Source organism: Bos mutus, chromosome 4, assembly GCF_027580195.1.
Source record: "Bos mutus isolate GX-2022 chromosome 4, NWIPB_WYAK_1.1, whole genome shotgun sequence".
Lineage (NCBI taxonomy): Eukaryota > Metazoa > Chordata > Mammalia > Artiodactyla > Bovidae > Bos > Bos mutus.
This window is the reverse complement of record NC_091620.1, coordinates 88,243,625-88,257,205: the sequence shown is the minus strand read 5'-3', so window position 1 is coordinate 88,257,205 and position 13,581 is coordinate 88,243,625. Positions and strand designations below refer to the sequence as shown.

The 13,581-nt window shown below is 36.7% G+C and overlaps 1 protein-coding gene across 1 annotated transcript in view; it reads left to right on the top strand.

The window, feature by feature from the left end:
• The window catches only part of SP4 (Sp4 transcription factor), an 82,271-nt gene that overhangs the window by 35,953 nt on the left and 32,737 nt on the right, over positions 1-13,581 (top strand). Inside the window, exon 4 of the mRNA XM_070369753.1 lies at positions 6,924-7,152. Within this exon, the coding sequence (XP_070225854.1) occupies positions 6,924-7,152 (229 nt within the window). The remainder of the gene's footprint in view (positions 1-6,923; positions 7,153-13,581) is intronic.

Below are 13,581 nucleotides of genomic sequence, written 5' to 3'. Positions count from 1 at the left end.
TGCCTGAACTTTGGAATTAGACAGACTTTGATTCACATTTTGGTTTTACCACCTAGATGCCACTCAAGTGTTTTTCTGGGTATGATGTCCACATCTGTAAAATGGTAATAATCATGTTATTTTAATGAGATAATAAATATAAAGTGGTTTGCACAGCACTTAGAGAGAGCACAGTGCTTAGGCTTCCCTAGTGGCTCAGTTGGTAAAGAGTCTGCCTGCAATGTGGGAGACCTGGGTTCGATCCCTGGCTCGGGAAGATCCCTTGGAGAAGGAAATGGCAGCCCACTCCAATATTCTTGCCTGGAAAATCCCATGGATGGAGGAGTCTGGCAGGATACAGTCCATGGGGTTGCAAAGAGTCGGACACAACTGAGCGACTAACACTTTAGAGCACAGGAGAGTTTTCACTAAGTGATAGCAACCATTTTTTGTTACTATTTTTAATAATATTTTATATTTTGTATATATAAGTTTTTATATTTTATAATTATTTTTCTTATATTGAGTTCTTTCTATGTTCTATTCATTTTCAGGACCTCATCATCTAGAAGGTAAAATAGGTTCTTCTTAACTGGCTTCTCTGCCTCTAGCTTCTCTGTCACATACTTGACATTCCAGAGTTTTCCCGAAACTCAGATTTGATTGTGCATTCTTTTTCCCATCCTCAAAGGTTTCCAATTGCAGGTTTTTCAAGTTATTAAGACTAAAACGTTTTGTTTTCAGGAGGTGAGAGCCTAACGTGGGATAAAGTTAGTGATAGAGATCCTATCAGTTCAGGCCTACCTGTAGTGACTCTGTTACCTCTGAAGAACTGAAAAAAGTTTTACATCTTTAAAAACTATTAACATTCCATATAGAAGTAGTCCAGTTTTCCTTTGACTTTTTCCACCACCCTCTTAAATTAGTATGGTTCAATAAAGAATGAGTGGAATGAGGGAAAATGAGAATTTTTCTTAAAGAAATAGATTCTGTTTAAAGAAAATACTCAGTTCCTTCTGGGGTCAGTTGCTTGCTTACTGGGAAAGGTTTCTACAGCATAAACGTTTCCTTATACAGACAAGGAGTTGAAAGAGTGGTCCTGTTAGTCTAGATAAGGGACAGGATACATAGAAATAACTAACAGTTAAAGACAAATGTATTTATTATTAATGAATTACTGAAGTATGTATATATAATTATTTAAGATGGTTTAGTAGTTTTCCTCTTTTAGGGTAGGACTTCCTAAAGTGTTCTTTGATAGAAAAATAGATCTATGACGTAGCTTATAGCTTTGCAATTTCAGGAGGGTTTTCAGGTTCTGATTCTAGAGAATTTGATGTGTAAACTTAGGATACACAGGAGACTGACTTATAAACTCAAATACTGTTTTGTTTTGGTTTCAAGTATACGCTAAGAGATAAATCTTTCCAGTTACTAGAATACTCTTAATCTTCTTTTCCTGGTGTCAGTTCAGTTTAGTTGCTCAGTTGTGTCCGACTCTTTGCAACCCCATGAACTGCAGCACGCCAGGCCTCCCTGTCCATCACCAACTCCCAGAGTTTACCCAAACCCATGTCCATTGAGTCAGTGATGCCGTCCAGCCATCTCATCCTCTGTTCTCCCCTTCTCCTCCTGCCCTCAAGCTTTCCCAGCATCAGGGTCTTTTCAGATGAGTCAGCTCTTCGCATCAGGTGTTCAAAGTATTGGAGTTTCAGCTTCAACATCAGTCCTTCCAGTGAACACCCAGGACTGATCTCCTTTAGGATGGACTGGTTGGATCTCCTTGCAGTCCAAGGGGCTCTCAAGAGTCTTCTCCAACACCACAGTTCAAAAGCATCAATTCTTTGGTGCTCAGCTTTCTTTATAGTCCAACTCTCACATCCATACATGACCACTGGAAAAACCATAGCCTTGACGAGACAGACCTTTGTTGACAAATCAATGTCTCTGCTTTTTAATATGCTGTCTAGGTTGGTCGTAACTTTTTTTGCTCTTGGCAAAACTCTGTTAGCCTTTGCCCTGCTTCATTTCGTACTCCAAGGCCAAATATGCCTATTACTCCAGGTATCTCTTGACTTCCTGCTTTTGCATTCCAGTCCCCTATGATGAAAAGGACCTTTTTTTGGTGTTCTATAAGGTCTTATAGGTCATCATAGAACCCTTCAACCACTTCAGCCTCTTTGGCATTAGTGGTTGGGGCATAGACTTGGATTACTGTGATACTGTTGGAAACCAACAGATATTATTCTGTTATTTTTGAGATTCCACCCAATTACTGCATTTTGAACTCTTATTGACTGTGAGGACTACTACATTTCTTCTAAGGGATCCTTGCCTACAGTAGTAGATATAATGGTCATCTGAGTTAAATTCGCCCATTCCAGTCCATTTTAGTTTACTGATGCCTAGAATGTTGATGTTCTTTCTTGCCATCTCCTGTTTGACCACTTCCAATTTACCTTGATTCATGGATGTAACACTCCAGGTTCCTAAGCAATATTGTCTTTACTGCACTGGACTTAACTTCCATCATCAATCACATCTACAACTGGGTGTTATTTTCACTTTGGCTCCGTCTCTTCATTCTTTCTGGAATTATTTTTCCACTCTTCTCCAATAGCATAGTGGGCACCTTCCAACCTTCATCTTTCAGTGTCATATCTTTTTGCCTTTTCATACTGTTCATGGGGTTTGCAAGGCAAGAATACTGAAGTGGTTTGCCATTCCCTTCTTCAGTGGACCATATTTTGTCAGAACTCTCCACCATGACCCATCTGTCTTGGGTGGACCTACATGGCATGGCTTATAGTTTTATTGAGTTAGACAAGGCTGTGATCAGTTTAGTTAGTTTTCTGTGATTGTGGTTTTCATTCTGCCTTCTGATGGATAAGGATAAGAGGCATGTTGAAGCTTCCTGATGGGAGAGATATCTAAAAATATCTTTTGACGTTACCAAATATCCCCTGTAAGATAAAAATACCCCCAAGTGAGAATCAACTAGTTTAAAGAGACTTATAACTAACAATATTAGAATTTTTAATTTTTTAACAGCTTTATTGATGTTTGATTCATATATCCTGTAGTACAGCCATCTAAAGTTTACATTCAGTGGCTTTTAGTGTGTGTATTCAAAGAACTACATCCATCACCGTGATATAATTTTAGACATTTTCACAACCTCATAAAGAAACCCTGACACAATAGCAGTCACTTCCCATTTCTTTCTCCATCTCTACCCCACCTCCTCAACCATAGACATACCTGGTTATCTTTTTATGTTTGGGAATGCACAGCCTTGTCTGTTTTATTATTATAAACCCTGTTTCAGAGTGTAGTTGCTGAAAATTATTTGCATCAATGTAAGGAGACATACCTTCTTTCCTTCAGAGGCTTTTGTTTAGATGGACTGTAAGTTTAATTTGTAGAGAAAATAAGCCAAAATAGGCTGATTTAAGAAACCTTTTTGAAGTTATTCAGAACAGTAAGAAGTCCATCTAGCCCTCCACAGCAAGCTTTATAGTACAGAAATCAACAATTTTTATTTTTCCTGATTAATTCTAGTAGCTAATCTTATATCCTAGACTATATGTAAAAACATAGTTATGAGACACATGTATTTAAAATAGTATTTTGAACCTGCTTCATTATTATTAAATTATTGACTGCTATTAAATAGATCATTTTCAGTGTATTGGTAGTTGGGTTAATTTTTTTTACAGATAATTGGGACTTCTTTTATTTTTCAAAAATATAGGTCTATTTTACCTACACAGTAATGTTACCTATCACTCACTGTAAAAAAAAAAACAAAAGTTGACAAATTATTTTTCCCATAAGGAGAAATAAGGACCAGTTAGATTATATTCTCATTTATAAAACAAAAATATTATCTGCCCTCTTTCCCTTGAAGGGGTGGTATGAAATACTAAAAGAATCAAATCAGTACAGTCCAAAGAAATGGGCAATAAGGTTGTACCTCATCTTTTATCATTTCTACATTCCCCCTTGTGTTCCCATTGTGTTTAAATGTTGTGAAGGCATCAGTGATTTTTAAAGTGTCATTTATAGCTGACTTCACAAGGCTTGACCAAGCCTTATGTCCTTTGTTTTTAATGTGTGTGGTTAAATTTTATACATCATAGAAAATATTTTAAGCAAAACAAAGCCTTTATTAAGGAGCTACACAAAAGAAAAAAAACTAAGCCATAGTAGATAAATGGCAAAGGATAGGAACACCCAATTCAGAAAGGATATTCAAATGGCCAATATGTATTTGAAAAACATGTTCAGTTCTATTGGGAATCAAATAAATGCAGATTAAAGCAATAATGAAGTTCCAGATTGGGTCTGTTAATTGCTAGCAGGATTTTTCCTTTTAAAATTAGTCTTTAATATGTTAGAAATATATGGAAACATTTTCTTTGTTTAAAAAAAAGTGCACCTAGTTTAAGTAACACTAGCACTCCTGCTAACTACACTCCAATCTTAGATGCCCTTTTAGAAGTAAGCACTCTTAATCAATTTGTTATATATCCTTTCAGACTTTTCCCAATTTATTTGTGAGTGTAAAAATCAGTGTAGGAAATAAAGAGTCGGATACAACTGAGCAACTGAACTGAATGTAAAAATCAAGTAACTTCCTTTAATTCAGCTATATATTTTAGAGGTTTATTTGGGTTAGTACATAAAGATTTCTTTCATTCTTTTTGACTATTACAGAGTATTCCTATTACAATGAATGGTTCTTCTGGAAACTGTGTTAAGAATGCACTTATAGACGACAGTGGTGGTAAGGAGAGAAATTAGGAAGCTATTGTAATAAGCAAGAGAAAATGGTAGATTGGACCACCATTTTTGTGGGATAATCTGTCTCATTCCTAGAAAGATTGCCTCTGAAAAATCTGGGTGGAAATGTTCCCTGGCAGATAACAAGAAGATTATGATACTCATGAGAGGTATTTGAGCATAAACGTACAGTTTTGGGAGACATCAGCTTGTAGATAGTAGTAAAAGTTATGAAAGTGGGTAAGTAACGAGAGGAGCAAGTTAGAATGAGAAGTCGGAATTATGTGGAAATGGTTAGAGAAGTCGGAGGAACACCAGTGGTGAGTAGAATCAGAGAAGCACGAGGAGAGCATTTCAAAAAGAGGGTGGGATTAGCAGCTGCAGGTGCTCCAGTGGTGAAATAAGAACAAAGGGAAGAGTATTTTGGGGTTTACCGTCAGAGAAATTGTTTGTTCTGTCATCATTTTAGTAGAGCAGTGGGTCAGACACCTAATTTCAGTAGTTTAAGAAGAGAATGGGCAATGAGGAATAAAGGAGTATAGGTAAATCTGATAAGAATGTGATGTCAGTTTAGGTTTAAGTGCTGATAGGGAGAGCTAACAAAGAGGACAAGCTTCTGAGGATGTAGGGACTTAGCTCCAACAGCCAAGTTTTAAGGACGGCGTGGTCAGTGGTGTAATGTGCAGCAGTGCAGTCTTACGTGCATTGAGATGATGCACTTTGGATTTGGCCATTAGGAGGAAATTAGTGAGTCAGGAGCCAAGTCCCTGTGGTAGAGTCCTTTGAATGGCAGACTTTGGTCAGTGGGGAATAAATGAAAGTTTTATTGAGCATGGAAGTGATATGATCACAATGGCATTAAAATGTTTTCTTCTTTTAAACTCTTTTTCGTTAAGCTTATGTTATTGAGTGGCTTATGTTAAATTGACTAGTATTTTGGTCATCTGATGCAAATAGCTGACTCATTGGAAAAGTCCCTGATGCTGGGAAAGATTGAGGGCAGTAGAAGGGGAGGACAGGATGAGATGGCTGGATGGCATCACTGATGGAATAGACAGGAACCTGGGCAAACTCGGGGAGACGGTCAGGGACAGAGAGGCCTGGCGTGCTGCAGTCCATGGGGTCACAAAGAGTCGGACACAACTGGGGGACTGAACAACAACTACAGTTGAGTGGCTGCTGTGTGCTGGGCTCTGTTCTACATCTGAGGATGCAACAGTGAACATAACAGGCAGGATTTCTGTTCCTGTGACCTGTGACATCCAGGAGTGAGGTGAAGACAGAAAAAATAATAAAAGACACAATAATTTAAATAAGACAAAACTTGATGATGAAACAGACTGAGGGGAAACTATTTTAGATGTTGTGGTCAGGAAGGGCATTTTCTAAAGAGGAGAGATTTGAACTATGATCAGACTGTTACTAAGGAGTCAATTGAGCAAAGATCTGGGTGCAGAGGCATCTTGGCCCAGACTGGAGAGTGTGTGCAAAGGCCCTAAGAAGGGAATGAGCTCAATTTGTTTGAGCACCAGAGAAAAACGTCTGTTCTGTGGTTTTAGTGACAGAATCTAATAATCATGCATGGTTTTGCATTTAGTTAATAACTACTTAATAAAATAAAAGACTCATCAATAAAGAATTGTTTGCCTAATTTAAAGTATTTAGGAATGAGAAATGTCCATAAAACTAAATCCTTTGTTCAGTTACTTTTTACTCTTGTGATTTCATGGAGTGAATAAGGTATGTTGCTGACTGTGAAAATGGTAATAATAATACTTTCTATTTATGTAATATCTTTCATCCAAGGATCTTAAATAGTGTCTTCCAGATCCTCACAACAGTTCTGTGAGGTAGGTAAGTTGCAAGGATCATTAGTCTTCATTTTATAGATGGAGAAATTAAGCCCCAAGAGGATTTAATGATTTATGTATGGTCCCATCAACCAGATATGGAGGCAGCCTGAGCTGCTAAGGTTAGAATATTATATTTTAGGGGGATCAACATAGTATAAATCATTAACACTTTTGCTTTTGTACTTTACACAGATTATCTGTTAAAATAAATATCCTAGTTTTTAAGTGTCCATATGGAAGTCTTTTTAATCCTTTTTTTAGGAATATAAAACATTGTAATACTCTTTTTCCCCCTCTCATTTTTAGGTCAGCAGCAAGGACAAGATGGAGTGAAAGTCCAACAAGCTACCATAGCTCCTGTAACTGTAGCAGTTGGAGGAATTGCTAATGCAACGATAGGTGCTGTTAGTCCTGACCAACTCACACAAGTGCATTTGCAGCAAGGCCAGCAGGCTTCTGATCAAGAAGTGCAGCCTGGCAAGAGGCTTCGAAGAGTTGCCTGTTCCTGTCCTAATTGTAGGGAAGGAGAAGGAAGGTAAATGCTCTGTTGCCACCACCCAACTCTGTGCAGGCTAGTATAATAATAATTAACATGTAATGAACAGTTAGATGTAATGAAGGCACATAGGATGTTCATTAAAACCAAGCCATTGGCTGAGAGCTTTGACTGTTGGAACATCACTAGCTTTGTAACCCAAGAGTTGAGATATAATATTGTTATGAAAGGAATTGAACAGAGCTAGTCTAGGAATGGGATTTCGGTGGTTCTTTACCATGTATCTTATACTTTCTCTTAATGGTTTTCTTTTTTCATTTATTTTGTAAAATTTTAAAACAACTATATTGATATAAAACTCACATGCCATACGATTCACTCATTTAAGCTGTACATTTCAGTGGTTTTTAATGTATTCACCGAGTTGTACATCCATCACCACAATTTTAGAACAGTTTTATTCCCCTGAAAACAAATTCTGTATTTTTTAGCCATCACTCCCTCATCCCTCCCAGCTCAAGGCAACCACTGAACTAATTTCTGTCTACAGTTTTGCCTATTCTAGACATTTATATAAAGGGAAGCACATAATATGTGGTTTTTGTGACTAATTTCATCCACTTTGTGTGTTTTCAAAGTTTATCTGTACTATTGCATATGTCAGTATTTCATTCTTTTTACTGAACAAAATAATATTCCATTTTATAGATAATACAGGATTTTACTTATCCATTCATCAGTTGGTGGACATTTGGAATTTTTCCATCTGTTGGCTATTATGCTGCTATAAATATTCTTACATATATATGTTATGTATGGGCTTCCTCAATGGCTCAGCAGCTGTAAAGAATCTGCCTGAAGTACAGGAGACACAGGTTTGATTCCTGGATCAGGAAGATCCCCTGGAGTTATGAAATGGCATCCCACTCCAGTATTCTTGCCTGGAAAATCCCCTGGACAGAGAAGCCTGGCTGGCTACAGTCATTGGGGCCACAAAGAATCAGACACAACTTAGCAACTAAGCATGCACACACACAAATACTTATACAAGTTTTTGTTTTTGATTTGCATTTCCATGATGACAAATAATGTAGCATATGCTTTTGTGTGTGTACTCTTGGCCATCTGTGTGTCTTCTTCAGAGAATTATCTATTAAGATCTCATGCTCATTTTAATTATTTGTGTTTTTATTATTGAATTATAATATGAGTAGTTCTTTATATATTCTTGATACAGGTTCTTTATCAGAGATATGATTTGAAATAATTTTTTTTTCAGTTTGTGAGTTGTCTTTTCACTTTCTTTTTTAGTATCTTTTGAAGCAGAAAAGTGTTTAATTGTGGAGTCCAGTCTTGTTTTTGGATGCTTCTGCTTTTGGTGTCATATCTAAGAATCCATTGCTGTATCTGTTGTCTCAAATCTGATGTTTTCCTAGAAGAGTTTTATAGTTTTTGTTGTTACATTTAGGTCTTTTGTCCATTTGGAGGTTAATTTTTGTAAATGATGTTAGGTAAGGGTTCATCCAACACCATTTGTTAAAAAACTATTCCTTCCCCATTCATTGAATAGTTTTGGCACCCTTGTCAAAAATCAGTTGATCATAGACATGTAGATTTATTTCTAGACTCTCAGTTCTATTTCAGTGAGCTGTATGTCTGTCTCTATACCAATACCACACTGTGTTGATGACTTTGGCTTTGTGGTAACTTTTAACATTTGGGCATATGAGTCTTCCAGCTCACCCAGTATGAAAGCATTTTTGATTGTGTCAGATGCTTTTCTTCATCTGTTGAGATGATCATGTAGTTTTGTTTTTTTATTATATCAGTATATTATATGACATTAACTGATTGTCAGATGTTAAAGTACTTTTGCATTTACAGGATAAATACAACTTGGTCATGCTATGTAATTCTGTTATATGTTCCTGGATTTGGTTTTTCACTATTTTGTTGGGGATTTTTACATCTGTGTCCATGAGTGATATCAGTTTGTGGTTTTCTTATCTTGCCTGGAAAATCCCATGGACAGAGGAGCCTGATAGGCTACAATCCATGGGGTCGCAAAGAGTCGGACTCGACTGAGCAACTCCACTTTATATTGTCTTTGGTTTTGGCAAGGGTATTATTGGCTTCTTGAAATGAGTTGGGAAGTTTTCTTGTCCAGTTTTAATTTTTTAAAGAGTTTGTGGTGATGTTCAGTCACTAAGTCATGTCTGACTCTTTGCGACCCTGTGAACTGCAGCATGCCAGACTCCTCTGTCCTTCACATCTCCTGGAGTTTGCTCAAATTCATGTCCATTGAGCCCGTGATAGTATCTCAACAGAGATCGTCCTCTGCTGCCACCTTCTCCTTTTTGCCTTCAGTCTGTCCCAGTATCAGGGTCTTTCCAAAAGTCAGCTTTTTGCATCCGATGGCCAAAGTTTTGGAGCTTCAGCATCAGTCCTCCCGTTGAATATTCAGAGTTGATTTCCTTGGGGATTGACATGAAGTCAGCCCCAGATATTCATTGGAAGGATATTCACTGGGAAGAATATTCATTGGGAAGTCTTCTCTCCAGTTTGATTTTTTTTGAAAGAGTGTGAAGAACTGGTATTAATTTTTAAAAGTGTTTATGAACCTGTGAAGCTCACTGATCCTGGGCTTTTCTTGTGAATACTTTTTTGACTGCTAATTCATCCTGTTTACTTGTTTTGAATTGTATCTTGTTCTTGAGTCAGCTTTGGTACTTTTTATATTTCTAAGAATTTGTTCATCTGATAGTTTTTAAGTAATTGGCATACACTTGTTCTTGGTATCCCCATATAATCATTTTTATTTCTGTGAGGTTGGTAGTGATGTTCCCTTTTTCATTTCTGATTCTAGTAATTTGAGTCTTCTCTTTTTTTTTTTCTTTGTTAATCTCCTTAACAGCTGTAAGTTTAGTTGACCTTTTCAAAGAATTAGCTTTTGGTTCCATTCGTTTTCTCTTTGCTTACTGTTTTTGTATTCTCTAATTCATTAGTTTCTGCTCTTTTATTATTTTCTTTCTTTTATTATTTTCTTTCTTCTGCTTGCTTTATTTTAGATTTAATTTGCTCTGTTTTCATTGTCTTAAGGTGAAAAGTTAGGTTATTTATGATCTTTTTTCCTTCCAGTTTTGCTGAGATATAATTGACATACAGCACTGTATAAATGTAAAGTGTACAGCATAATAATATGACTTAATATGTCATGAAAAGGTTATCATAAGTTGAGTGAACATCATCTTGTATAGCTGTAAAATTAAATAGGAAGAAAAATTTCCTTGCAATGAGGATTCTTAGGATTTACTGTCTTAACAATTTTCATATATAACATGTAGCAGTGTTAATTATATTTATCATGTATTACATCCCTAGTACTCAGTTATCTTAGAACTGGAAGTTTATACCTTCTGACTGCTTTGATCCATTTCCCCATCCTCTGGTAACCACAAATTTGGTCTCTTTTTTCCTGTGAGTTTGTTAGTTCCTGTTTTACGATATAGTGAATCAAGGTCTGTATAGTCAAAGCTATGGTTTTTCCTGTAGTCATGTTTGGATACGAGAGTTGGACCATAAAGAAGTCCGAGTGCCGAAGAATTGATGCTTTCTAAATGTGGTTGTGCCTTGGACTGCAAGGAGATTAGACCATTCAATCCTAAAGTTAATCAACCCTGAATATTCATTGAAAGGATTGATGCTGGTGCACCAGTACTTTGTCCACCTGATGTGAAGAGCTGACTCACTGGAAAAGACCCTGATGCTGGGAAAAATTGAGGGTAGGAAGAGAAGAGGGTGACAGAGGAGGAGATGGTTGGATGACATCACTGATTGAGTGGACATGAGTTTGAGTAAATTCCGGGTAATGGTGAAGGACAGGGAAGCCTGGTGTGCACAGTCCATAGGGTTGCAGAGAGCCAGACAAGGCTTAGCAACTGAACAGTTTCTGTACGTTTCACAGTAATCACAATTCTATGATATATCACTGTACAAAATTATTGCATAGCTATTGACCATATTCCTCACATTGAATATTTCATCCCCTTGACTCATTTACTTTTTTAACTGGAAGCTTGTGCCTCTCAGTTTCCCTTGCCTTATTTTCCCCTCTCCCACTCTGGCAGCCACCCCTTTGTTCTCTATGACTATGTTTGTATTTCGTTATGTTTGTTAATTTGTTTACTTTTTTTGATTCCACATATAAGTAAAAGCATTCAGTATTTGTCTTTTTCTGACTTGTTTCATTGGAGGTCCATCCGCATTGTCACAAATGGCAAGATTCCATTCCTTTTGATGACTGAGTAATACTATATTGTGTGTGTGTGTATACACACATTCATATATATATGTATATTTTTTTTATCCACTCATTTATTGATGGGCGTTTTGGTGGCTTCTGTATTTTGGCTACTGTGAATAATGATACAGTTAACACAGGGTGTTTGTATCTTTTCTAATTAGTGTTTCATTCTCTTTGGTTAAATACCTAGGAGTGGCATTCCGGGGCTTAGGGTCATTCTATTTTTAAGTTTTTGAGGAGTATCCACACTGTTTTCCATCGCAGCTATACAAATTTACATTCCCAACAACAGTGCATGAAGGCTCCCTTTTCTCCACTTTTGTTATTTGTTATTGTCTTTTGGATGATAGCCATTCTGACATGTTTGAGGTAAGATCTTTTTAAATATAGGTATTTACAGCTATAAGTTTCCCTCTGAGCATCAGTTTATGTGTATGGTCTAAGTTTTGGTATGTTGTGTTTTTGTTTTCCTTCATCTCAGTGTCTTTTGATTTCTTCTTTGACCCACTGATTATTTAGGAGTATACTGTTTAATTTCCAGGTATTTATGAATTTCCCAGTTTACTCCTATATAGTGATTTCTTGTTTCAGTTCATTGTGGTCAGAAAATTTTGTTATTTCTGTCTTTTTAAATTTATTGAAATTTGTTTCACATTGTAGCATCTGATCTATCATGAAGAGTATCCATGTGCACTTGAGAAGAGTGCTCTTATTGGATGAAGTGTTCTCTGGATGTCTGTTAGGTCTAATTCATTTATAGTGTTATTCAGGTCTTTTACTTCCTTACTGATTTTCTTCCTAGTTGTTTTGTGGAAATATTGAAGATAATTGAAACTTGGAATTATTAGCATTGAATTATCTGTTTCTCCTTTCATTTTCTGTCAATTTTTACTTCTCTTTTGGCCCTCTCTTGTTTCTATTGTTTAAGTGAATGTATGTTTATAATAGATAGGGAAACAGTGGAAACAGTGTCAAACTTTATTTTTCTGGGCTCCAAAATCACTACAGATGGTGACTGCAGCCATGAAATTAAAAGACACTTACTCCTTGGGAGGAAAGTTATGACCAACCTAGATAGCATATTGAGAAGCAGAGACATTACTTTGCCAACAAAGGTCCGTCTAGTCAAGGCTATGGTTTTTCCTATGGTCATGTATGGATGTGAGAGTTGGACTGTGAAGAAGGCTGAACGCCAAAGAATTGATGCTTTTGAACTGTGGTGTTGGAGAAGACTCTTGAGAGTCCCTGGGACTGCAAGGAGATCCAACCAGTCCATTCTGAAGGAGATCAGCCCTGGGATTTCTTTGGAAGGAATGATGCTAAAGCTGAAACTCCAGTACTTAGGCCACCTCATGCGAAAAGTTGACTCATTGGAAAAGACTCTGATGCTGGGAGGGATTGGGGGCAGGAGGAGAAGGGGATGACAGAGGATGAGATGGCTGGATGGCATCACTGACTCGATGGACGTGAGTCTGGGTGAACTCCGGGAGTTGGTGATGGACAGGGAGGCCTGGCGTGCTGCGATTCATGGGGTCGCAAAGAGTCAGACACGACTGAGCGACTGATCTGATCTGATCTGATCTGATGTTTATAATTATTATACCTTCCTAGTGGATTAACTCATTTATCCTTAACAAATTTCTCTATTTCTAATAGCGTCTTTTGTTTTAAAGATAACTTTGTCTGATATTAGTATAGTCACTCCAGCTTTCTTGTGGTAGTTGTTTGCATGAGACCTTTTCCACCTTTTTACTTTGAATTTCTTTGTATTTTTGTATCTTTAAATGTAAAGTGTGTCAGCTAGAGACATTGCATAATGGCTCTTGTATTGTTTTAAATGTAATCTGACAGAACCTACCTTTTGATGAGTATATATATAATCCATTCACATTTTATGTTATTGATATAATAAATTTATGCCTGCCATTTTACATTTTGTTTTCTGTCTCATGTCCTTTATCCCTCCTTTACTGCTTTCTTTTGAATTAAATTAATAATATATCATCTTAATTTGTAATACAGCATTTTAATTTCATTAATGATTTTTTTCACTGTCCTTACATATTTATTTAATGGTTGCTGTAGGCCTTACCATGTATAGCTTAATTTATCATAGTCAGTTTTAAGATTTATAGTAACTTAATTCCAGTGAGTTATAGAAATTT